Source organism: Scardinius erythrophthalmus (assembly GCF_964197995.2).
Source record: "Scardinius erythrophthalmus genome assembly, chromosome: 13".
NCBI lineage: Eukaryota > Metazoa > Chordata > Actinopteri > Cypriniformes > Leuciscidae > Scardinius > Scardinius erythrophthalmus.
This window is the reverse complement of record NC_138233.1, coordinates 33,948,667-33,975,101: the sequence shown is the minus strand read 5'-3', so window position 1 is coordinate 33,975,101 and position 26,435 is coordinate 33,948,667. Positions and strand designations below refer to the sequence as shown.

General features: G+C 42.7%; 2 protein-coding genes across 7 annotated transcripts; both read left to right on the top strand.

Moving 5' to 3' along the window:
- The first annotated feature begins 11,993 nt into the window (after nt 1-11,993).
- On the top strand, nt 11,994-20,751 carry LOC308700922 (uncharacterized protein). 5 transcript variants are annotated; one of them, XM_081382828.1, is made up of 8 exons: nt 11,994-12,215; nt 12,419-12,657; nt 14,035-14,809; nt 14,908-15,038; nt 17,068-17,195; nt 17,737-17,882; nt 18,361-18,443; nt 19,679-20,702. In XM_081382828.1, the coding sequence occupies exons 2-8, from the start codon at nt 12,588-12,590 to the stop codon at nt 19,747-19,749; spliced, it is 1,404 nt and encodes a 467-aa protein (XP_081238954.1). In that variant the 5' UTR covers nt 11,994-12,215; nt 12,419-12,587; the 3' UTR covers nt 19,750-20,702. The 5 variants fall into 5 exon arrangements, with proteins under 5 accessions (XP_081238954.1, XP_081238957.1, XP_081238956.1 ...); XM_081382831.1 differs by having other exon boundaries at nt 11,999-12,215; nt 14,040-14,809; nt 19,679-20,751; XM_081382830.1 differs by having other exon boundaries at nt 11,999-12,215; nt 14,040-14,809; nt 14,905-15,038; nt 19,679-20,725.
- Nucleotides 20,752-21,464: 713 nt separating this feature from the next.
- On the top strand, nt 21,465-26,314 carry gjb1b (gap junction protein beta 1b). 2 transcript variants are annotated; one of them, XM_081383531.1, is made up of 2 exons: nt 21,465-21,593; nt 22,767-26,314. In XM_081383531.1, exon 2 carries the CDS (start codon nt 22,781-22,783, stop codon nt 23,606-23,608), a length of 828 nt encoding a protein of 275 aa, XP_081239657.1. In that variant the 5' UTR covers nt 21,465-21,593; nt 22,767-22,780; the 3' UTR covers nt 23,609-26,314. The 2 variants fall into 2 exon arrangements, with proteins under 2 accessions (XP_081239657.1, XP_081239658.1); XM_081383532.1 differs by lacking the exon at nt 21,465-21,593 and adding an exon at nt 21,892-21,979 and having other exon boundaries at nt 22,767-23,726.
- Nucleotides 26,315-26,435: the final 121 nt, after the last annotated feature.

The following is a 26,435-nucleotide window of genomic DNA, read 5'->3' as shown; positions in this document are numbered from 1 at the left end:
ATAAAGGTTTTACAAATGTTATTTAATAAAAAATATTGTTTTAATAAAAATCATCCCCCCCCCCCCCAAAAAAAAATCGTGATACGAACCGAATCGTGGGTCAAAAATCGTGATACGAACCGAATCGTGGGTTTGGTGTATCGTTACAGCCCTAATATTCTGAATGTTCTGATCCAATCTGACTTCTGATCTGTAATGCTGCCTAAATCATAATCATACACTGTTCGTTCATTGGCCAGAGGAGAACTGGCCCCCGACTGAGCCTGGGTTCTCCCAAGGTTTTTTCCTCCATTCTGTCACTGATGGAGTGTCCTTGCCACTGTTGCCTTGGCTTTTGGCTTGCTTAGCTGGGGACATTTAATATTCAACAATATTATTGATCCGCCTTACTTAAGGTGGACGATGAAGCAATTTTCTTCTAGAAATAAACTTTGTTGTATTATTTTCATGTTATCACTCTGAAGCTGCTTTGATACAATCTGTATTGTAAAAAGTGTTATATAAATAAAGGTGACTTGACTTGACTGCGAGCCACCGGTGGGGGATTTAGCACTCTGGACGAGAGAAAAGGACTCCAATTATGCAACAGATTTCTCTGAGATATTCTTTCATGTTGACTGACCATTTTTGGTCAGTGTGTAGGTCTGAAAGCAGAGCCTCAACCCAATGCTCAAATTGACTGCAGAACTTCTTACTGGCATTGTGGATGTGGTGGCACGAGTCTCCATCAATGTCAAGGAGTTGTGGGGCTCGTCGCTCCCTGATCTTTGTCTCCAGTCCGTTCTTAGACCCCCTCATCACAGCACATGAGTCCATGAGAATGGACAACAAATTGTGCCACGGCAGAGTAATTTTTTCAAAAAGGTCATCTAGTATATTAAAAAGTGACTCAGATGTCACGGTTGTGAGCTCTTACCCTGCAAGATGTTGAATGACCATCTTCTCGATTTTCTGAGACCAGTAGCTGACAAGGACACCCAGGACCCTTTTGTTGGTATTACTGGTGGCGTAGTCAATGTTGAGGGAGAAGGGAATGCTTCTTATTCCTTTATCTTATTCCTTGTCATCTAGGATGTTTTTTTGTACACTGTGTGTGAGCTTGGATGAAGCAGATGTCCTGTCGATACAGAGTTGGGCAAGTGCTTTGGGGTCTTTAGCCAACTCCTGGGCCAATTTGATGATTCCTGGTGCAATTGACAGAGGAAGAGAATGCTCTGCAATAAAGCCAATCAACAGTGCCTGAAAAACAAAAGCCGCGTTTCCACCGAAATTAAGCATGAAACTTACAATTAAATTATTAGTTTACTTTTGCAACATTATGAGTAAATTCAAGTAATTTTACCAAACAAACACAAAATATGAACTTATATATCATAACTGCCTTACCACAAATTTTAATTGTGTAGTTTAATGCTGGTCATTGCTGTAAATGAAATGGGTTTAATCACAATCCCAGTAGCCTGTTTCAAACCTTTTTTTAGAGCTTAAATCAATTTTATATATAGGATTCAGCTGAGACATGCAATGCATTTGATTTGAATAATAGTGATATTTTATATTTATTTAAATGTCTAATTGGTCATGGCATGATTTTTTCGCTAATGCCGCAATTCATTTTTTTCAAATACACCACACACATCACATAATCTATTTTCATGTAAACCAATAAGTGCCAGTGTTGATTTCAACCAAGTGTGTCCTAATCTTAATCTAGACAGCAATACTTCTTCTTTTCTATTTTCTCCCTGACAATTTATCCTCCCTTCTGTCTGTGTACTATACAAACTGTCAGTCTGCAGTTTGTAAACAAAGAGATGCCATTTTGATCGCAAGTTCAGTATGGAGTACCACAAGGCTCAGTCCTAGGACCGCTGCTGTTCACTCTGTACATGCTATCCTTGGGAGATATTAGGAAGCAAGGCATTAGTTTTCACTGACACACCGGGACACTGAGCCGACGGTCAGCCGTTGGGCAGTTTTTGTGCATCGGCCGACTAAGTTTTCTCAGTAAGTTTTCGCACCGTCGGCTGAAATTGTTCCTCGTCGGCTTTTTATCGGGCCGTCAGTGAGGGAAGTCTGATTAGCTGTTCAGCTTAGTGAACAAGTCAGTGCACGAGAATAATAGCAAAACTGACGGCTCGGTTTGTTTCTGTGTGGATTACCGCAGAGTTAACGCTGTGTCGAAGTTCGGCGCGTATCCAATGCGGATTGACGAACTGCTTGATCGGCTGGGCACCGCTCGCTTTTATTCGACACTGGACTTAACGAAAGGATACTGGCAGATCCCCTTATCGCCTTTATCTAAAGAAAAAACACGCCGTTCGGGTAACACCAATTCGTTACACTTCCTTTCGGGTTGTTTGGGGCTCCAGCCACGTTTCAGCGTCTCATGGACCGAATTCTCCGGCCTCATGCTCCATATGCAGCTGCCTACTTGGATGAAATCGTCATCTACAGTAATGACTGGCAGTGGCATATGGAGCATGTGTGCGCTGTCCTGAGAGCGCTGGGACGGGCTGGGCTCACGGCCAACCCAAAGAAGTGTGCGGTTGGGCGGGTAGAGGTCAGGCATCTGGGCTTCCACTTGGGTCACGGGCAGGTGCGGCCGCAAATTGATAAGACCGCAGCTCATGCAACTTGCCCGAGGCCGAAGACCAAAAAGGAGGTGAGACAGTTCCTGGGGCTGGCGGGATATTATAGAAGGTTTGTGCCTAATTATTCGGACCTCGCCAGTCCGCTGACTGATCTCACTGAAAAGGAAGCACCAGACCCGCTCCAGTGGACAGAGCCGTGTCAGCAGGCCTTCACCCAGGTAAAGGCTGCTCTGTGTGGCGGCCCACTATTACGTTCATTTTTCTCTCCCTTTCTTGTTGCAGACTGACACGTGGGACAGGGAGCTGGGAGCGGTCCTGTCCCAGGAGATAGAGGGAGAGGAGTGGCCGGTGCTGTACATTAGTCGCAAGCTCTCGAAGAGAGAGACTAAGTAGGCTGCAGACCGGATCAACAATAATATTAATCTGCCTGCATTGACACCATTATATGAGAACTGAACTGAGCTGGATGATGACATTACGGTTTTCTCCAGAGTGGCTATATATATATATATATATATATATATATATATATATATATATATATATATATATATATATGTATATATATATATATATATATATATATATATATATATATATATATATATATATATATATATATATAAATGAACCAAATTAATAACTTTTCTTGTTTTTACAAGTTGAATCATCACTGAACTTGAAAAAGCGCTATATAAATAAAGGTTACTTGACTTGACTTGTGTAATATTATAACACCCTGTGTTACTACTGTCCCATCTAAGTCCCACTTATTCGATTTTGCCTCTTTTTCCCCCATGGGTACTTTTTTTTAATATATAATTATTTCCTTATTTTCCAATTTCAAAACAATGATTTGAATATGATGAGAAATATTCTACATTAAGCAGCATCAGAGTATACATAACATATATGAAAACATATACATCAACAAATCCAGTTTGTGATAACAAATTAAAACAGATAAAATAACAGGACATAAATAGTCAAATACAATGAATAGTGAATTACAAAGACATGGGTCAAAGGGTTTATATTAGGTCCGTAAAAATATTCAGGTCTCTATAAGAAGATGTGGGTTTTGTTTTTTAAACTGTATGTTAAATATTCCATGTTAAGTGTGTTGTTTATGATATGCTTAAATAATTCAAATGTTGGAGGGTATCCTTTTTTTCCAGTTTAGTGGAATATATTTCTTAGATGCATAAGAAATCAGACCTACTCTTCTGATAAATACAGGGTCTGATATCTCATTTAAGTCCACACCAAAAAGATATATTAAAGGAGTCTTGTAATATTTTTTGCTCAGGGCCATCACAGAGAACTCCCCATAGGTACTTTAACATCCACCTCTCTCTTGTCTAGTGCTTTTTTTGCTAGTTTACCAGCAACCTCATTACCAGAGACCCCAACATGTGCTGGTACACAACAAAAATACACCACAATTCCAGCCTCTTTCAATCTGTATAATGATAAATAAACTTCCATTAATAAATCTTCTCTGTCTGATTTTGCATGTAATATTCTAATTAAAGCAGAAGAAGAATCTGAGCATGTTACTACTGTTTGGTCTGACTTGTTCAACCCACTGTAGTCTTATAGTGTTAACTCTGCAGTGTACACAGATAACTCATCGGGCAACTTCAAACTAATTTGCATTTTAAATTCCGGAATATATACACATATTCCAACCTTTAGACTGACAGGTTCCTTAGAACCATCTGTAAATATTTGTAAAATTTTATAAAATGTATTTAATACAGCATTCACCTCGTTTCCTATATATTCTTCTTTGGACTTGTCTAGTAAGCTCAAGTCAACAAGCGGTTCAGGGACTTTCCATGGTGGAGCATCCGTAAATTGTACATTAGGACAGAAGATCTTTTATTGTCCATGCCACAATCCTTTGCCCACATTCTACTCTTCCATCCAAAACTATTTCCTCCATCATTATGAATATTCCCAGCACTCCTCCAATATTTTCAGAGTAAGATGATTCACTGATTGTTGATTCACCCAGTATGTCATTGCCAGTTTTTCCCTTCTAAGATCTAAGGGTATCTCTCCCATTTTTTCCCCAATTGCATCTGCAGGGGATGTTTTAACTGCTCCACAACATATTCTTAGTGCTTTGGATTGAATAATATAATTTTTTTTCAGTAAAGACTTGGTTGCAGACCCGTATACAATGCATCCATAATCAAAGCAAGAGCGAATCAATGATTGATACATACACAGCAATGCACTACGACCAGCTCCCCAATTGTAACTAACTGCACGCATTACATTTAAGATCTTTTTACACTTTGATTTAATTTAACTAATTTAATATTAACTTTTTTACATGATAACTTTTCATCAAACCATAAACCAGGGTATTTAGGTATTTTTAATACCTAAGGTATTTTTTAATCTTTCATCTAAACAAGGTATTTTTAATCCCTACATGAATGACTTATCTAAATGCTTGAATGCCTGTAAAACTGGTTGTATGAACATCTTAGTGAACGTACTCGGTTACTAACGTAACATCGGTTCTCTCTAGAAGAGGGAACGAGTACTGCGTAAGATATCTTACGCTCGGGGAAAATCCTTTTTCCACAAGATATTGGAGCCAAAAATTATCCTTAATTTTTCAATAATGCAAAACGCGTTGCGGCAGCATACAGACATAGGGGAGGCAGCTCGCGCGCCTATTGGCTGCTCTGCAGCAACTGCAGCAGCCTATCGAGCGAGGCCTGGCGTGACGCCAGACCCAATGAGGGTGCTTCGCGCCCGCTGCGTCACATCCTGCCGAAACGGGCGTGGCCTAGGCCTATACTGTAAATACCGCTCACAGGCAGCTATTATCTGGTTTTTCATCACCGAAGCAACCAGAGCGTGTGCATGTACGGCAAGATACGCAGTACTCGTTCCCTCTTTTAGAGAGAACCGAGGTTACGTTAGTAACCGAGTACATTCTCTTACGAGAGGTCTCTCGTACTGCGTAAAATATCTTACGCTAGGGGACCCAATGCAAGACGGCGTGCATGCAGGGATCTGACACCATAGTCCCAAGGGCGAAAGCCCGGGGTTCATATAATACATAATCACCCAGGGAACTCACAGGGAGTCCGGGAAGAGGGAGGGGCGAAACCGCACTCTTCCACACATAGCAGCGTCACTTAGACGCTAATTACATCATACAGACAGGGCGGGGTACGGCCTGAACTGATGGGGAAGTGTGGGTCTTACACAGTTTGCCCAAACACATCTTGTGCTATTATTTTACACTGTCGATCATTGAGCTGCGCTCAGCAGACACAGCATTCTGAGCTGATAGCATCAGGACAGACAATACTGGTTAACCAGACCGACAGCAGCCTGGCCTGCAGGGCGGGAACCTCTAGGTTGTAAAACCTTATAAATGTAGACGGGGAGGCCCAGCCCGCCGCCGTACAAATATCTTGCAAAGCAATCCCACTCGACCAGGCCCACGAAGAGGCCATGCCTCTCGTGGAGTGCGCTCTGACACCCAACGGGCACTGCATGCCCTTAGAAGCGTATGCTAGCGCAATAGCATCAACTATCCATCTGGATCTGTTTTGATGCGGCTAGTCCTTTAGAGCGCCCACTGAACGAAACAAAGAGCTGCTCTGTCTGCCTGAAAGCAGACGAGCGAGACACATAAGCTCACAACGCCCTGACTGGGCAAAGGAGGCTCGCGTCTCTTTCCTCATCAGGGACCGGTAGGGCTGACAGGGAAATGACCTGCGCCCTAAACGGTGTGTTGAGGGATTTTGGAACATAACCGTGCTTAGGTTTGAGTATAACCCTCGAGTCATTCAGCCCAAATTCCATGCACGTCACGCTTACTGAGAGCGCGTGTAAGTCCCCAATGCGCTTCACTGAAGCGAGAGCCAGCAGAAACACGGTCTTGAAAGACAGATGTTTCAGATCAATCGTCTGCAAAGGCTCGAATGGGCCACCTTTCATGGCTTCCAGTACCGAAGAAAGGTCCCATACAGGGACTGAGGGAGGTCTGGGAGGATTCAGTCTCTTAGCCCCTCTAAGGAAGCGGATGACTAGATCGTTCCTTCCTATCGACTGACCAAGCGTTGTTCTTGAGAACGCTGCTATAGCCGCCACATAAACTTTGAGCGTGGAAGGGGTTCTACCCTTATCCAACAGCTCTTGTAGGAAGGAAAGCAACTCCACAGTCTGTGGGTGACACGCCAGGGGCTGTGCACCAGCCCAAAAACACTGACCATTTCGAGGAGTAGAGACGTCTCGTAGGCAGAGCTCTAGCCTGCGTGATCGTGTTTATCACTCCCTTAGGGAGCTCGACATGTACCCGTTGATGGCCCAGACATGAAGGGACCACAATTCCGGGTGAGGATGCCAGATCGAGCCGTAAGCCAGAGAGAGGAGGTCTCTCCTCACTGGCACTGGTCACGGGGCAGTGCTCGCTAGTTGCATCACAGCTGGGAACCAAGGCTGGTTCTTCAAGAGCGGCGCCACGAGCAGTACTGAGCATCCTTCTTCCCTGATCTGCTCTATCACCTGAGGCAGGAGAGAGACGGGGGGAAAAGCATAGAGCGGGCGGCGGGGCCATACATGAGCCAGCGCGTCCCTGCTCTTGGAGAAAAACTCCGGGCAGTGAGCGTTTTCTTGAGACGCGAACAGGTCTACTTCCGCTCTGCCAAATTTCCTCCACAGCAGTTGGACTGTCTGTGTGTGTAAATACCATTCGCCTGCCGGAACATTGTTCCTGGACAGTCTGTCTGGTCCTATGTTTAGGAGTCCTGGCACGTGCGCTGCTCTCAGCGAGCGCAGGTTGCACTGAGCCCACACCAGGAGGCGTTCCGCTAGCCTGTGCAGGTTCTTGGACCTGAGGCCGCCCTGGCGATTTATGTAGGACACCACAGACATGTTGTCCGATCGGACCAGGGCGTGGTGTCCTTTTATTTGGGGACAAAAACGTGTCAGCGCGTTGTCTACAGCCAGCATTTCGAGGCAGTTTATGTGCAGGAGCTTCTCCCGTTCTGACCACTGGCCGAAGAACGGTCTGCCCTCGAGCAGCGCTCCCCATCCCGAGGTGGATGCGTCCGTAGACACCACCTTCACCCTCGAGGAAGTCCACAGGCTTACACCTGATCGGTACCAGTCGTCCGCTTTCCAAGGTTTCAGAGCTGCAACGCACTTCTGATTGACCTTGAGACGAAGCAAACCGGATGTCCACGCTCGGCGTGGGACTCACGCTTTCAGCCAGAACTGCAGTGGGCGCATGCGGAGCAGGCCCAGCTGGAGTACTGATGATGCTGAGGCCATGAGACCCAGCATCTTCTGAAATTTCCTGAGCGGGACAGATGCGCCGCAGCGGAAAGAGTTCGCTGCGCGCTGAACGTCCACCGCACGCTGTGGTGATAGTCGCGCTATCATAGACAGCGAGTTCAGCTCTGTGCCCAGGAAAGATATCGTCTGACTGGGGGACAGAGAGCTCTTCGCCCAATTGACTCTAAGACCCAAATTCTCGAGGTGATCGAGTAAAATGGTCGTGTGCTCTATGAGCACTGAGCGAGATTGCGTTAGAATCAGCCAATTGTCCAAATAGTTCAGTACTCGCAAGCCCTTCATTCTGAGGGGTGCGAGCGCCGCGTCCATGCACTTCGTAAATGTACGGGGTGCCAGGGATAAACCGAACGGCAGGACTGTGTACTGATATGCCTGGCCCTCGAAGGCGAATCTCAAAAATCGCCTGTGACGTGACGCTATTTGTATTTGAAAATACGCGTCCTTCAGATCTATTGTCTCCTCGGCGAATCTGCGCGAGGATTTTTCTGGTCGTGAGCATCCTGAACTGTTGCTTCACAAGCACTTTGTTCAGTTGCCTTAGATCTAGTATGGGTCTGAGACCCCCGTCTTTTTTCGGTACCAGGAAGTATCTGCTGTATAGCCCTCCTTCGCTCTGAACTTGAGAGAGAGGCTCTATGGCCCCTTTGCTCAATAGTTTCGCCACTTCGGCTCGAAGTAAATGTGCTACTTCTGTTTTTACCGTGGTCTCGACGCGCGCCGTATAGCGGCGAGGGCGCCGGCGAAACTGCAGCGAATTTTTATAATGTCTAGCACCCACTTCGAAACCCCTGGCAGCTTTGCCCATGCATCTGCATGAATAGCTAGGGGTTAGCTAGGGGAATAGCTAGGGGTTGAATACGAAGCGCGCTCCGTTCGCTCAGCGATGGAGAGGCTTCGGTGTGCTGTAACACAAGTGTCGCGCTCGTGACATTTGAGGCAGGGGGCGCGCTGATAACAGCGGGCAGATTGCCCGCGCTCGACTCCTCTGCGGCGGTCAACCGAGAGGGGGAGGGCTAGGCGAGTCCCGTAGGAACTGTCATGTCTGTGTGTGGATGTGGGCGCGGGATAGCGGGCACATTTATCACACCGAAAGCATTTTTCGCTTGAGTGAAGCGAATGCCTGTTGGTTTCGTTTTTACAGAAACCGTGGGACATGCATAACGTAGTGTGTGTGGGCACTGGGTAGTGGGCACATTTACCACGTTTGATGCGCAATCGATCTGAGTCGATTTTATGTGCGCGAGCCCTGTGTGACAGGCTGTGCTTGTGTGTAGTGATGGGCACTGGGCAGTGGGCATTCTTTCTACACATAAAACACCATCGGCCGTGGCCGGGACACCAGAAAATACACTCTCTTGGGGATTTATCTGGGTAGCCATAAAAACAGCTTTTGTGTGCAGGCAAGCGGGCGACAGAACCGGCTTGTTGGCTGCAGAAAACACTGGACCAGTCACATTTGCTGGAACTGGACGAGCGAATAGCTTTGGTGGAAGTCCGGCCGCAGCGGGACTCGAACACCGTCGTTTTCCTAGGCGTGCTAGGACGACTTCGGGGCCTCCGGCTTTACCACAATCCTAGGCCGCTGGCCGCGCATGGTGGGGCGGCGGCCGGATGAGCAGGAGCGCGGTCTCGCGCCTCGGGCCTGGCGGCGCTGCGAAGTGGCGGCAGTGGGCGGTGGCTGGGGCTGTGAGCTCTGTGCAGACGGTTTCGCACGGCCTGCTGCAGAGCTGGAGCGCTTCGGGAGGAAGTGCTTCATAGCCTGTGACGCTTTATGTACCTCGGCGAATCTCTCCGCAAAGTCCTTCACGGAGGATCCGAAGAGGCCGGCGGGAGAAAGCGGGGCGTCGAGGAACGCGGTGTGCTCGGACTTGGCCATCTCCGAGAGCGTCAGCCAGAGGTGCCTCAGTCACAGTGAGGGAGGCCATAGTTCGCCCAATGGCCTGTGCCGCGGACTTAGTGGCACGGAGAGCGAGGTCCGTGGCGCTCCTCAAGTCCGGCACGCAGATCGCTTCAGGTCCCTTCTCATCCAGCTTTCGGAGGAGATCGGCCTGGAAGATCTGAAGTGTGGCCATGGTGTGCAGCGCTGACGCAGCTTGCCCGGCGGCGGAGAAGGCGCGGCGGAGCAGGCTTGATGTCGTGCGGCAAGCTTTAGAGGGTAGGGCCAGCTTAGCGTGCCGTCCAGCGGAGGGCGGGCATAAGTGGGCCGCTATCGCCTCTTCGACCGGCGGCAGCGAATGGTATCCCCTGTTCTTGGCATCGTCGACTGCAGAGAATGCCAGAGAAACAGATGGACGCATTCTAGCTGAATAGGGGGCGTTCCAGGACTTAGCGACTTCTTCGTGTAACTCAGGAAGAAAGGGCACTGGTTTGGATGCAGGCGAAGCGCGCTCCCCAGGCAGGAAAAAGCCATCCAGCCGGTTGTGAGCGGGCTGCTCGGGCGAAGACCACTCGAGGCCGAGGCTCACCGCGGCCTGTGCGAGCACTCGCATGAGCTCCGTCTCGATGGACGCTCTCTTGCCTGACGAAGTGCGGGTAGGGGGCGCGAGATCCTCAGAGCTCGCCCAATCCTCACTGCCTGACGCCAGGATAGAGCAGGAATCCTCTTCTCCCAGCAGGGCTTCTTCGTCAGCAAAGTCGACGGAAGCGGTGGCAGACAGCGGCTGCTGTCCGTCAGGAAGAGAGGCTGAAGAAGCCGGTGAAGCAGGCGGGCGAACCGGCGAGCTTTGGCGGCTGGGGGAAGGTTCCGGGACCCGCTGGGCACGGCGCTTTTTACGGCGCGACACCGCGGCGGGCGGGGGAGCAGTCTCGGCGAAGAAGGCCAGGCGAGTCCTCAGAGTCGCCATGGGCAGTAGCTCGCAGTGAGGGCAGCCGCCGTCAGCGAGCGCGAGAGCTGCATGTTCCTCACCCAGGCAGGAAACGCAGATCACATGGCGGTCCCCGTCACTGAGTGTGGCTCTGCACGAGCCGCAGGAAGGCATCTCTAGAAAGACGCTTCTCTTTTAGGATGTGTGTCGCGGCAGCAACACACACACACACAATACAGAGATCGAAAAGGATATATGCACCGGAAAGTGCAGTAGGAAGGCAAGGAAGGCGGCGCGGCCAGCGACTTCAGTGACTCATCCCGCTGAAGGTGCTCTCTCTCAATGGCGCGGCTTCTCTCCAGCTCCAGCGATGCGTGTGCTTCGCTTGAAGGATGAAAAATCTGATAATAGCTGCCTGCGAGCGGTATTTATAGGCCTAGACCACGCCCATTTCGGCGGGATGTGACGCAGCGGGCGCGAAGCACCCTCATTGGGTCTGGCGTCACGCCAGGCCTCGCTCGATAGGCTGCTGCAGTTGCCGCAGAGCAGCCAATAGGCGCGCGAGCTGCCTCGCCTATGTCTGTATGCTGCCGCAACGCGTTTTGCATTATTGAAAAATTAAGGATAATTTTTGGCTTCAATATCTCGCGGAAAAAGGATTTTCCCCGAGCGTAAGATATCTTACGCAGTACGAGAGACCTCTCGTAAGAGAACCACATTATGTATGCAGATGATCTTGTGGTTTTTAGCCCTAGTAGTGCTGGTCTCCAACAGCTGTTAATGTTATGTTTATGGTCTTGAGCATGATATTTTATATGCTAGTAAGAGTGTTGTGTTGATTTGCAGAATGAAGAGTTTAAAGGACAAGAGTTTAAATCTTCTCTTTTGTTTTATATTTAAATAATTTAGTTTGACCATTTTTTTCCCTTTCTTTTCTTGTGCTTATCACTTGTAATACTCACTATTACAGTGCTTTAGTTCACCCAGTTCCCGAACTCTCTCAATTCAGATAATTTTACACATAAAAATTCACTAGCTACTCTATTGTCTGACAAAAAAAAAATATATATATAGGAAATGAGAACAGGTTTATTGTACATTCGGCTATATTATATTATATTAAAATACAGTATGTGAGCATGAATTTAACGAGAAAACAGATTAGGCAGGCAGAACGCAAGTACGACGCGATTACGTCATGAATATGCTAATTGACGCATTACGTCATCTAGCGACTTTCAGGGAGGCCGTTAGCTACTTTCCTTTGAAAATAGTTGGTAACACTACTAAATACGTTATAGCTGGCGACCGCTTACCTAGAAATCCGCAGCACTTTTGCTTAATTTCCTCAACCTTACCGACTTTTGTGAAATATATCGGCTAATCCAGGAAGATGATCATCATCCTCCCGAGAAAGCGCTTTACAACACCAAACGATGACATCCACAAATAAATTCAAACCAGAAGAAACTTAGCCGAGAAGGTACATAAAAAAGGTTGATATTGATAAGTTTACTATGTTGTAAGCATTTGTTAGTTTAACTAACTAACGTTAGTGGTAGTAACGTTAGACAGTAACGTAACAACCTGGCCTAGTTGTTCTACTTCGTTGTAAAATAGGCCTATCTGTATATTATCAGAGTATTTTAATTTGGCTAAACTTTTATTTTTACTTCCCTACATTAGGATACTCGACCACATTCCATAAAAATATATCGTTCCTTGTTATTTCGAAGTGAAGAAATCGCCACTTGATGACCGATTCATGAGCGAGATGATTCTTTCGACTTGAACCGGTTCGCGAATCGCACTGATCCACTCGCTGCTGTTCTCGACTCAACAACTCACTGATTCAATGATCCGATCAATGAGCCAAAGCGAAGCTTCAAGCTTGAACCTGCGTGCAACTGATGGTGGCGCGAAAAGTAAGTGACTAATGAATTTTAGTATGGTTTTCTGTATGTGAAATCATATTTAGGTCATAAATGTACTAGTTCATTTTTTTTAAACTAAATCTGCTGTAAAAGGGCAAGTTGTTTAAGGCCATTGAAATGCTTTATGTGGATGCCTTCATTTCATGTCACGTCAGAATGGCGATTTAGGGTAAAATAACGCAAATGAAGGCCCATGCATTTTCTCTGCTGTTGTACCAGCTTCAAATAATATAAAACGTGTTTTGCATAGCGTTCCTCTCAAAATGTTAACAAATTTTGCCCCAAATGTTGTATTTTTATACTATTTGTCGCCACATACTTGCATAACAAAAATCACCATTTTTAAAATACGCGTTTGTTGTTTTCGTCCTTGAAATGGTCTATATATGGCATATTATTTCACCATTTTGCACATTTAAAAGATACGTAACTTAAATTTATGTTTTAGTAAGGTTGTTTTGATAGTGTAAAAGTATTTTTATTAGGCTAACATATGTTAGAAAGTTTGCTTATTAATTTTCTATATTAAATGTCTGCATTTCTCTGACTAGTGCTGGCTAGAATAAATATATGTTTAATCGATCAGTACTTTTTAAATAATTACTTAATTGAAACAAGTACTTTTAATATTTTAATATGGCATCTAGGCTATACTTTTACTCAAGTATTTGATTTGTGTACTTCATCCACCACTGAAACTAACTCTTCATAGTCCAGTTGTCCCAGTTTTTAACTGCTAATATTGCAATTTTCGCTGTGCAGGACACTTATTTTTTTATATTTTATTGGTATGTTAATGTTTTAGTCTATACCAGTGTCAGAAATTAATCTTTTATTCAGGGGAAATATTTAGCTCATGGAACTTTTTTTCTTCTTTTACATGAGGATTTTTTTATAGGAGCATAGTTTTTCTAAAAATATTTGTCAAATAAGGCACAAGTCAGGCTTGTCTGACCAGCACAAATTCAACATTAAATCAAAGCAAAGGCAATTGAAAATTACTGCTTCACAACATCATCCTTTGGTATTAAAAAAGAAAGCTTGTGATAAAGACATTATCTCATCTGTAACTTGCAAATTAGATTAAACAGATTTTGACTTCATATCTCCACAATCAGCTGCACCCGCCTTTAAGAGAGTGAATACTGATACTTTTTTCTCTCTCTCTACATTTAAAAATCTTTTTTTATTCACACTTTGTGAGATTTTGACCCTGGTCCATGTTATAAAATGTTTTTAACTGATGATTAAATGATTGTTCAAATGATAGAAGCAGCATTGAACTTGAAAAAGATATTCTGCTTTTATCTGACATAAGAGTAAAAATACCTGCAACTGTTATGACATATATTGGATGTTTTGTTCAAGAACAGCCTGAAGGTTTTGCAGTTCAGATCATCAACATGCATCGGAGAATACCTGTGAAAGGCCATCATAATCAGATCTTCAATCCAAATGAGATGTATCCTAATCCAAAACGCACAATTAGGCAAAACACTGCTAGTGACGGAGTTCGCCGTCATAAGTTGTCATCCTCTCAGCTCATTCACTTTCTGAGGAGTCAAAACCCAAAACAAGCGTCTGAACTGGCTTCATCGGCTGATGAAGTCGAATATATGACAAACATAGCTGCAATGATGCAGCAACCAAACATTAATGCAATGGCGTCTATGGATCAGAGAGGCGTGGCATTGGCCAGTGCCGAGAAGGACGTGGAGAATAAAGTTTCTGAACCCATAATTGCTGAGAAAAACATCAGCGTTGATTGTGTGGCCTATCGCTGGACGATTACCACAAATAGTGAATTGTGGGACACTGGGAATATTTTTTCAGACACAAATCACTCTACGGCAGAGCCATTCTCAAAAGAAATGGTCGGTTTTCGTTTCCAAGATGACTGGAAAGTTGCTAACCTCTCCAGCCAGAGGTCCTGTCCTTCCTCAGAAGAAGAGTCGTGCCGTAAAGGCTCCAAAACACTGACTGGTGAACCTGAAGATGATGACGGTGCACATGTCCAAATCCCAGAGTTTCAGAGTCGCAAATTTGAGGAGATCCCAGTTGTTATCACTCGCGTTATTCACCCAAACAAGTTCTTCATCCAACACAAGGACTCAAACCTCTGTGAACTGTCTGAAATCATGCTGTAAGTAGATTAATATGTCATATCTTTATTTATTTTACTACTGTCTGTACAGTTCAGGTACTAGTGTCTCTCTTTTCCTGTTTTTTTTGATTAAGCAGTAGGAATAGCAGTAGATCTTTTGCAGAGATGAATAGTATCCCAGAAATTGGGGCTTATGTCATGGCGTGGTTTCCCAAGCAGGAGGTCTGGTGCCGTGGCCAGGTCATCAAAATATGTCAGTTGAGTAGAGGTAAGACAAAGCTGTTTTAAATGTGCAATTTTCCCAAAAATTTATATTTTCATTTTCCTGTCCATTATTAATTCCATCTGTGAAATGTTTTTATCCCTGCTGCCCGTACCCCATACCATACCTTTTTCCCCCCACTCATGCAAGGTATGAATGGGATGAATAAATGTTAACTGAATCTTCATTTTTAACTTCTAATTTTAGCTTTAATTATGTAAAAAAAAAAAAAATTTGTCATTGATGAAATGGACTACGTTCACATATGCACCAATAATGTGATTATTTACAATAATCAAGAGTAACTATCTTAAGGTTATGTTTACTGCCATTCTTCACAAACCTCAACGCACAGCACAAACAAACTCGCATATGTTCACGGGTGGATATTTCCCCGTCCGAAAGTCGCTGCCCGAGAGGTAGTACTTTTTCAAAGTTCAGGAACTTTCGGGGGGTGGGACTTGTGCGCTGAACATGCTGATTGGTTGACTCCACGCAGCATTTTATTTCAACCGGCATTTTTAAAAATCTATTGCGTCTGTGCTGTAAGAGTTGTCTATCTGCAACTATGGAATTTAATAAAAAATACGACCGCTGGATTGACGACGAGCAGTCGCGCGCAGTTCTACGTCACCAGACAAATTTGCATAATCTTCCCAGTACTTTAGACCACAGTGTAAACGCAAGAAAGCTACCGGTCTGGGGCAAAAAAAAAGTTCCTTGGACAAATTGTTCCGGGTCATTTCGGTGACATCGCCAACTACTGGCCTGGCATGAATTATACAACGTTTTTATTCGGTTTCAAGGATCCTTGTGAATGGGGATCGGTTTCACAACGTTGTCATCTGTTAAAAGAAAACTTTTTTTTGATTATTATTATTTTTTATTTTTTTGTGTGTACATCGTTGCCGTGTAAATGTTCCCTTAAGGCCTGGGTATACTAATTATACTCCTTTGGCTGTGAGCGTAGAAAGACAAGTGTGCACATGCCGAATGATCTAGTTAATTTTGTTTTCAAGCGCTCGTGCTCAAGAAAGGTCACTATTATCAAGTCACTCGCACATGCGCTGTTGTACGTGCAATTCATTACGTCAAAATTACATCATACCGCCGTGGGCAGACGTGTACTGCTGAAGTATATACTTTGGGCTTTAATCTACTTGTCAAATGCAAAACACATTTCTATGGACATCTTGGGTTTATTTTGGTGATGCACCTAAAACGCCTTTTTCGATATTTTCAGCCATTAATGCATTTATTTATTTCCTACTAAGTATTCTTCAATCCATTAACATTTACTGACACATCGCTTGAGACTTCCTGATATAAATATTCAAATTAAACTTTATTTGAAATACTTCTTTGCACAAAGCACTTTTTTTATATTGAGCCTAAAATGTGTTTTAATGTCACTGTTAGTAAGGATAATATGATCTCTGAATAATGCAAGATATTTAAAGTGTATCTAAAATATACTTGCAATAGCTCCACTTTAGCACAGTCAAATATACTTAAGTGTATCTTTAGTTGGACCTCAGCACTATTTCTGGATAACTAAAGTGCATTAAGCACAAAATGAGTTGTTCCAATATAAATGTACTTGTAGTATACTAAAATGTATTTGAAATGCATTTATTTTATATTTATATTATATTCACTAGGGTATACTGCATGATAATCATCTTGTGCAACGTTGTCAACATGAACTTAGTTTCTTCAGCAGCCCAAAAATGTGATGCCGCCTTTACCGCTATGCTTACAAATCATGACCGCATCATCCACGTTCATCACAAGCACATGTGCACTTCAGTTAGAGTGGAATAGATGCCAATAAAGTGTTAACTTGGTTAAAATCGGTATATGCCACATTTTACAATGTTTATGGTTACTACGCTTATGAGTTTTGTTACACCAATTTGTATGAAGTATTGTTTACGTTAGGTAAAGTAAAAAGTTTAATCACAATATTGGCTAAATCTCATAATCACATTGAGTGTGCTGGTGAACGTGGTCATTGATGATGATTTCTGCACAGACATTAAGGTGGAGGTCAGGAGGATTGACTACGGAGATGACGTTTGCGTGTCTCTTCGGGACATCAAGGAAATGAGTGGAGAAGTGGCATCCAGACCCGTGCAAGCGCTGCAGGTCTCGCTGGCAAATGTGGGTGACGCTCTTTTGGGTGTGACGATACACGAGCTCATGAGATCATCCACGATATTGGGTTCACTATTTTTAAGTAATCTTCAATGACATATTATATGACTGGAAAAATGTCTTTTATTCGACTGAAAGTCACAAAAATGCAAAACAAAACAGGTGCATTTTGAAATGAACTAAGAGAACAATAGCCTTTAAAATGACTTACAATGCATCTATACTTACAATGAGGCTATAACTGATTCAAATAATGTATTACAAGCAAGTCATTTTGTTTTTTTGAACAACTGTTAAAATACATAATGTAATATCTATCTATCTTACGATTTAGACTGATTCTATGGCCGTCTCTTGCCATTATACACAAGAGACTGTCCATGAGTTTTCTTGGCAATTTTTTTGCCTGCAAAAGCTAGCACAAGGTTTTGCCACAAGCTCAACTCCGTCATGTTTTAATATGGCGGGATCTCGTCATACCACTAACATTAATATTGTTGTTTCAGATTGTTTAATGCATTAAGCTGTTTTAACTTGTATGGTGTAGGTGAGGCCAGTATTTGGAGAAACCTGGTCTTTTGAAGCGATCAGCTGGTTCAAAAGCAAAGTTCAGAACAAGACTCTTTATGCCAGGATTTACCCGGAAGGAGAAGTTGAGCTCTTCATGGAAAAGGGAAAGATCGGTGCCATGAGGTAAGGACAACCCTATTCTCGTTCCAGTGGCATTACAGTGGACCCTTGCTAATCCCATCTAAAAAAAAATGTTACTGATTATTCCTACCTGAGCAAACTACTGTTATCAGACACGTTTTTTTTTCGTGTCTGATTTAAATCTGAAGTCGCATCTGTGTGTGTTTGGTTGTATTGTTTTAAATCGCAAATCCGTACAAGATAAACATGTATTTTTCCTCACATTTCCAAGTCTTTAAATAAGTCTTGAGGTGACTGCTGTGTATTATGTACTACCAGCCCTCATTTTGAAATAGACAAATGCTACTGGGTCGATTACAATTAATGTACTTATTGTCAGCTCATAGCAGAGGCGATCGTAACTTACGCATGTTGTAATGGCGATGATCACTTTTAACACCTGGCTTCTAATCCCCAGTCTCAGCAGTTTTTAATTGACAGTAATTCCTAATGTTTGTCCTTTTGTGTTTGACTCCTTTAGGAGAGGTGATTCCCTTTCTGAGAGACTTGCACAAACTAGATTTGCCATTCTCAGATGTAACGAGCACAAGGGGTTAAAGAGAAGTGAGTGGCACCTTTAAGTGTCATGATATAACTGGAAGATAGGGGTGGGAATCTTTTACCATCTCACGATTCGATTCGATTCCGATTCTTGAGGCCACGATTCGATTCAAAATTGATTTTCGATTCAAAAAGATTTTCGATTCAAAACAATTCGATTTTATTCATAATGATTTCTAATCAGGTTTCTGATCATGATCTACTCTCATCTGCTTTGCTATACAGAATGACAAACATAAACATTAAAGTGTCTTTTTCACATTTATTAAGTTCAATTCTCAGGGAAGTGCCTTTTATCAAAAACATTGAAAAAATGTTTTTACTTGGCACTTTTAAAGCAAAGTATTTATGATGACCCATAACGAACTTACTTCTAATATTTCCTATATTAATTTTATTAATAAAACAAATGGAAGTGATTTGGCAAGTCAACTGTAAGGTTACATTTGCCAGCATATGTCCCAACATTGCTGAGAACCGACAGGAAAATAAATGTGTGCTTGTACTAGCAGCATACTTGTAGTAAATTAATACAAACTTCAGCATATTCTGAATCTCTAGCATAGTAGCATTTAATAATAGACTTCTAACCAACATCCTCTTGTTATTTCCAATTAGCAATATAATCCTTCATACAAAAAAAAAAAAAACATTTTGCTGTAGCAAATTCACAAACAGTTTTCGTTCAAAAATATAGAATAATGTACCAGAAGCTATCATAACGTATAATGCTTGTGGACCTATGCATATTCTGAATAATTAGTAACATACAAAGTCGCTCTTGACTTATAGTACACAACTAAATAATAAAGAGTTATGACTTGAAATGTTTGCTGTATACCACAATCAAAAACAGCTTATACAAAGAAAGTGAATGAACATCTGCAGAGAGTAACTTACAGTCAAAATGTAACTTTTTGTGACTGGCATTGCACATTTGGCGCTTAGCCATCATGCGTCCGTTATGTGCGCGTCTCTGTTATGTGCACGCCACAGACTGTCCGCGCACGTGCACGTCCGCTTCAGAGTTCCGCCTTTTGCGTTCCGTCAATGTTACGTTATTAGAATTTTTTTTTTTTTGAAAATCGATTTTTGACATTTGTGAATCGATTCAGAATCGTCCACGTCCCGAATCGCGATTCATCTAAGAATCGATTTTTCCCCCCACCCCTACTGGAAGATAACATGATGGACATGAATTCTTTATTGTAACATTTACAACTGATGCTGTTTCCCAGGTGACGCCCAAGAACGAGCCCGGAAACGGTCCTCCGAGTGGGAGAAGTATCTGATCTCCTGTTACCGCTAAAACGGGAAATAATGTTGTCTGTTCCGTCATCGCCAAAGTTTGTGCTTTTGTCGTTGATCTGTTCTCCTCAACCTTATTCACACTTTCCATTATGTACCTTTTACTATGCAAATTTAGTTGCATGTGTTTTTACTTTCACTTAGTTTGTGTACAGTGCACATTTGTTACAAGATAGGTTGTATTACAGAAGAAAGTTGATGTTCATTGCTGTAGTTGTGTTCTTTTTGTTTTAGATGTTTTATAATTGTTAATTCATAATTAAAAAAAGTGATTTCTAAGATAGAAGAATGTCTATTTCAAAGAAGTTTAGAGTCGACTGTGGTCTTTTTTTTTCCCTGAAATATATTACTGAAACATTATGTTTAATTGAATACGCAGATATACATCGCCCCAGAATCATGAGACACTTGCAAAGTTATTGTCTGGATGTTAGCCTGATTTTATAGCATGTTTTCATGCCTCAAATAACTTTAATTTGAAGAAGACAAATCAGTAATTACAACATGCAATGGTTTCATGATCAGACGAGAATAATAACAAAAGAAGTCCTTTTCTTTTGGGGAATTTTGGACTGTCCTGTGCAGAGCGTGGATGCTAATATGAATGTGCACACAGATGATGACAGTTTGAAGGGAAATGTTCACAGTTACTGATTGACACCAGAGTCAGACCTTTCTTTCCCTCATATCTAGCAGATCCCCTGCGTGTGTAGTTGAGAAATGATGCTTAAGATTGTGTTGCTTGAAGAACCATGAAAAACCAACTCGATGGCCAAAGTTTGAAACACCTGGTTTAAAATTGTATATCCGCCTTGTTAAACTGCAGCGTATTTAAGAGGAGCCTGTTCAACTGTTTTTGCACTGATGTCTTTGGTTAAAAAAAAAAAAAAATCTGTTCTAAAAGTTGCATTTGGAAAAGCAATCAATAAAAATCAGTTTTCCTTTTCATGCCTGAAATGTTGTTCTGCTTGTCTAGCTGAGCCGATGAATGAACTTTGACACTCTTTCCAAACATGATGGCAGTTGTACAATGAATGTCATGAGTCGCTCTCAAAAGCTCTCATGTCACAACCAGACAGAACCATCACTATCTCGTGGCAATTTGTAACCATTTTACATTACATTTTTACAAGTTAGTGGCTAATTCATATACATTTTTTGTCTGCTTATGCCCAAGTGGTGTGATTGTTAAGGGTGGACCTTTTTTTTTTTCTCACAATTGTATGATTTCTTCTGAAATTGTAAAATACTTTAACAGTTTCAGCTCGGGATGACAGAACTCACATGCCAGGGTTAAAGCTATTCAACAAAATGCAGAAATGTGCAAATATTTATGTTACTGGTGTCCCATCTTCAGATCTTGTGTAATTTTTTCTCTCTTAAAAATGCTGTCTGAAATCTGTCATTTACATAATATGAATGATTTCGCCACAGATTGAAGCTAGAAATACACACAAAAGCCTGACAGTGTTATTTCTCAAGTCGACCTTCTTTGATAAATTGTGCTGTGTTTGATAAAGTGAGAGCGGGTCAGAAACGCCCCTCATTTCCTCTCCCTGCCAGGCACAATGAATAATGTTGCTGCTCATTGTGTCCACACAGATTCTTTCTTCTGCCCCGTGTGGGTGGAAATCAAGGCATTTGATCTGAATTCTGAAGAGTCTTGTTAGCCTCCATAAAGAGCAGCATTGTGTATAAAATGGGTTATATAAGTGCATATGACAGCCGTGGTGCAGGGTTGTGGCTAGTAGCGCGTAAATTCATTGCGTTTGCAAAGGGCATGGTGATCATTAGAGAGGCCAATAGCCGTTTCCTGGAAATGTCTCTCTATTATCTCAGCTGAAGGTAAACCACTCTATAAATCAATTTTATACCATTATCAAACATGTTGATTTGACTGCTCAAAAAACATCATGAAATTTAAATCCTTTTTGCAAGTGGGAATTTAGATTCTTCATGTAGTTTAAGTGAATGAGTTGCTTTGACCACTGCAAATATCCTGTGTTTGGAGGTTATTGTGTGGGCCGACTGTAAGCTTGCTATTGGCCAGGTTGTCTTGTGTCAGGTGACGACATGCGGTAGACCATCGCCTAAGCTCTTAACCGGCTCCAAAGTGACAGAACATTTTTGTATTTCTGTCAACCAAGTATCCAAATGCCAAGAATACAGTCTGTTGTTCTTCATGTTTGGACCTGGTACAGCATAAGCTGCTTTCTCACGGGCTGAACCTGGTAAATCATTGCTCCGATTCAGAATTTTGTGCCAGGAAAGATGTTTTGGTTGAGAATTATGTTGCATTGGTTGTTAGGATTACATTATTCTTTAATGTTGTGTAATTGGCAGTTTATAAGTGATTAGTCATGTTGTGTATGACATATCTGAATATGTTATACCAGTCAAAAGCTGGAATAATCCTTTACTGTGACTATTTTTTACACTCTTAAAAATAAAGGTTCCAAAAGGAGTTCTTTTGTTGCAGCGATGTCACAGTAGAACCATTTTGGTTCCCCAAAGAACCTTTCAGGGATCAGATCCTAGGTTTTATTTTTTCTTAGTGTGAAGAACATCTAACTAATGTTAACTAATGAATTGTTATTAAACACGAGCAATGCATTTGTTACTGTGTTTGTTAATCTTTGTTAATGTTAGTTAATAACAATAAAGCTGTTCATTGTTTGTTCGTGTTAGTTCACAGTGCATTAACTAAAGTTAACAAGATTTTAATAATGTTTTTACCTTATTGTTAAGTGTTACTGAACCTTTTTTTGGACTATAAAGAACCTTTTGTCCAATGGAAAGGACAAAGGACTTTGTTTTTAAGAGTGTAAAAACACCACAAATGGAGAAATGGGAATTATGTACTGATTAAAAACATTATATATATATATTTGAGCCTCCAACTTCCTAGCTAGAGTAGTGCAAGTAAGACTCGACTCAAAGTTGGGGAGTGTTTTGAACTCGATGAAGCTGTCGAGAACCATGTAAAAGTCATTGTGCTTTGGATTCTCTTCTCTTTAGTCTTCAATCCAACCATGAATTGGGCTTCGTTTTATGCCGTGATCAGTGGTGTGAACAGGCATTCGACGGGCATCGGACGCATCTGGCTGTCGGTCATCTTCATCTTCCGGATCATGGTGCTGGTCGTGGCGGCTGAGAGCGTGTGGGGAGACGAGAAGTCTGGGTTCACCTGCAACACTCAGCAGCCCGGCTGCAACAGCGTGTGCTACGACCAGTTCTTCCCCATCTCTCACATCCGCCTCTGGGCTCTGCAACTCATCCTGGTCTCCACTCCAGCCCTGCTGGTCGCCATGCACGTCGCTCACCGCCGGCACATCGAGAAAAAGATCCTCAAGATGTCCGGCCGGGGAAGTGAAAAGGACTTCGAGAACATAAAGAGACAGAAGTTCGAGATCGCCGGTGCTCTGTGGTGGACTTACATGATAAGCATCATTTTCCGCATCATTTTCGAGGTGGTTTTCTTGTACATTTTTTACTACATCTATCCAGACGTCAAGATGTTTCGTCTTGTGAAGTGTGACTCCTACCCCTGTCCCAATACAGTGGACTGTTTTGTGTCCCGTCCCACAGAGAAGACCATTTTCACTGTCTTCATGCTGGCTGTGTCTGGAGTTTGCGTCTTGCTGAACATCGCAGAGGTTATGTATTTAATAGGTCGGGGGTGTATGAAATATTTTCAAGGAGCTGTAAGTCAACCTAAAGGACCGTGGCTCTCTCAAAAACTGCCAACCTACAAGCAGAATGAAATAAATCAGCTGATATCAGAGCACTCGTTCAAGCCTAAATTCAACGTTGGGCGTAAAACTCCCATAGATAAAAACGAACGCTGCTCTGCTTTCTAGACTTGTCCGCCTCAGAGGTTTCATCAACTATCAGTTATTAATGGAACGTGGATGTCTAAAATCATATTAATATATTGTCATTGATTTGCTCTTTTAGTGTGAGGCTTCTCAACTGGTCCACTTTCCTGCAGAGTTTAGCTCCAACCCTAATCAAACTCACCTGGAGAAGCTAATCAAGGTCTTCAGGATCACTAGAGAGCTCCTGGCTGGTGAGTTTGAGGCCCTGTCCACACGAACACGGGTATTTTCAAAACCGCAGCTTTTCCCATGCAGTTTGGCCTTTCGCCCACACGCAAACGCAGTTTCCGGTCTCTGAAACCGGACTTTTTGGAAAACTCCTGCCAGGGTAAAGATTTGTACAAACTCCAGTTGCAGTGTTGTCGTGTAGACGGTGAAACCGGAGATTTTGGCTTGACGTCAGAACCGAAACCGCTAATAACCTTTTCTCCAGGCTTCTGATTAGCCAACATGCTCTTTACGGTTAGGGTTATATCGTCACCTGTTGGTTTGGCATGCTCTTGACAGCGCTTCATAGCGTATTTTTGCATTTTTTTTGGATGTGAATCTTTTTTAAAACAGAGGAAAACCTCAGTTTATAAAAAATGTCCGTGTACGTGTGGACTAGGCCTGATCAGGGTCAAGCTGAACCCTGGTTTAGTGGCCCCTCTACATGTGAGAAGTGATCATGGGGAGATATGCTGGAGAACTGTGAAAAAAGTGTGTACGTCTGCTCAGACCCTGACATGGCGATACACACTTTTCCACATCAAAGGAGAGGCTGATCAATGCAAAGCCATGGGTGGAGCGTGAAGTCCAGCTCCCCCTTTTTGGGTGTAATTTGGGTGTAATGGGTGAAGCTAGAAGGTCCAACCACACCCTAACCCTACTGTTACTGTATCCCTCCACCCATTAGATCCACAGAGGTGGAGCTGGACGTCATGAGCACAACTTGCGTCAAAAAAACGTTTTTTATAAATCTGTGCATATGCACGTTTCATAAATGAAGCCCCAGATTGTACACAAACACTGGAGACCGTATCAGTTCGTCTTTTCACGTACAAAGATATTTGACCAAAAGAGGGTCTATCACAAATTGACTCATTGGCTGAATCCGAAAACACCCCCTATAGCCAATTATAGTGGTGTCCGAAACAATAGTGGACTTTATTGAGTGCGCTCATTCAATCCCACAATGCACCGCAATAACAAGTGTAGGCTACAACTGATGTACGCTCAACAGCTGTCCGAATTCGCTCACTCGTTTTCATTCACTCCTTCAAGTGAACTGAAGAACTAATGTAGGGAATAGTGAATAAGGGTTTAGGGGGCGATTTCGGATTCAGCCGTTGTCTCATAACAAAGGCTCACTGCGTTGCATGAAAGTGGAGTAGATGGTATGTGTTAACATTTGAATTTTATTGTATGTTATTTAAAATGTATTATTTATTGACAACAGTAGCCCTCAACTCTACAGAGGACAAGCAGCTGAGAAAAAGATGTGTGTACGGATGAAAACAGAAGCCCTAGAGCAGCGGTCGGCATAATTGAGCGGAGGGATAATCACATGCGCCTCCGGTCGCGTCAGTGGATTGTCGGATCTGCGCACTTGCACAGGTTAAAATCTCATACTTTAAAGATCCACTGAAGTGCCTTGAAACGTGCAGCTTCGTTTGATGCGTTGACGTAATTTCCACTGAAACAGGAAGCTAAGGCAGGACATATTGAATGGCTCCTCCCCCTTTTCAAACAGCCAATAGCATTTAGTTTACCTCACAGACTGCAAGTCGTACTTGACAGCACCATGAAAGCGAATCTGAGCGCCGATGAAACGTTGGATTCACTAGTAGAGGAATAAATTCTAGCCATTTCATTCTTAACCAGCGTACAATTGGAAAACTGAATAAAACTCGAGCGTTTGAGCAACCGAACACACATATCCAACCCGTATCACTCCGTGAAGTGTCAACGGTCGCTTTGGCCAGGTGATATTTATAGCATAGGGGGCGGAGCTTTAGATTCTAGAGAGCATTTGATTGGACGGAAGATGTGATGAGAAGATGATGTCCGCGGCGATGTCATAAAAATCCATGATCCGTTTTAGCACAAGTATGCTTATATCTCCTAAATGCGAATGTTGTCATTGTTTTGGAACACACCAGCTTATCCATAACCTTAAGGCTAACATAATTATACTAAAAGCTAAAAAACTTCAATTTTGATTTCAGGGGGCCTTTAATAGGATTTACTTAACTTAGTAAAACAGGCTATGTGATTATGAGGAATGATCACCTCAAAATTTAAGGCCATATGCAACTTCGATGAACTTTATTTAATAGAAATACATACATCTTTTTAGCCATCATCACGTGCCAGTGATTATCCCTCCACAGGCTGCCGACCCCTGCCCAAGAGTGTGACATCATTGGTTGATCCTGTATAACTGATATTTTGACTGTCTAATATGGTGACGTATACTGTGTGTAGTATGAACGCCCCTTAAGAATGCTACATTGACAAAATATACATTTCTGATTGTTTATCTTTGTATGTTTGACGTACAAATGTGCAATGATTTCTGTCTTAAAAGCTAATCAAAATGTCACTTTACATTTTTAGTAAAGTTTCTTTGTTATTTTCCTGACATGTAAATGATTTGTGAAAACGGTGGTCTGAAAATGTAGAATTTTTGTTTGAGTTTTTCCATTTGTAGTTTTATTTTAGACAGACTTGAGGCTGCATTTATTTGATTCTAAATGTTTCTTGGTCTCACAATGTAAAGTTACACTAGCAATCACAGTCTAACACACCTTTCACGAGTCATACAATC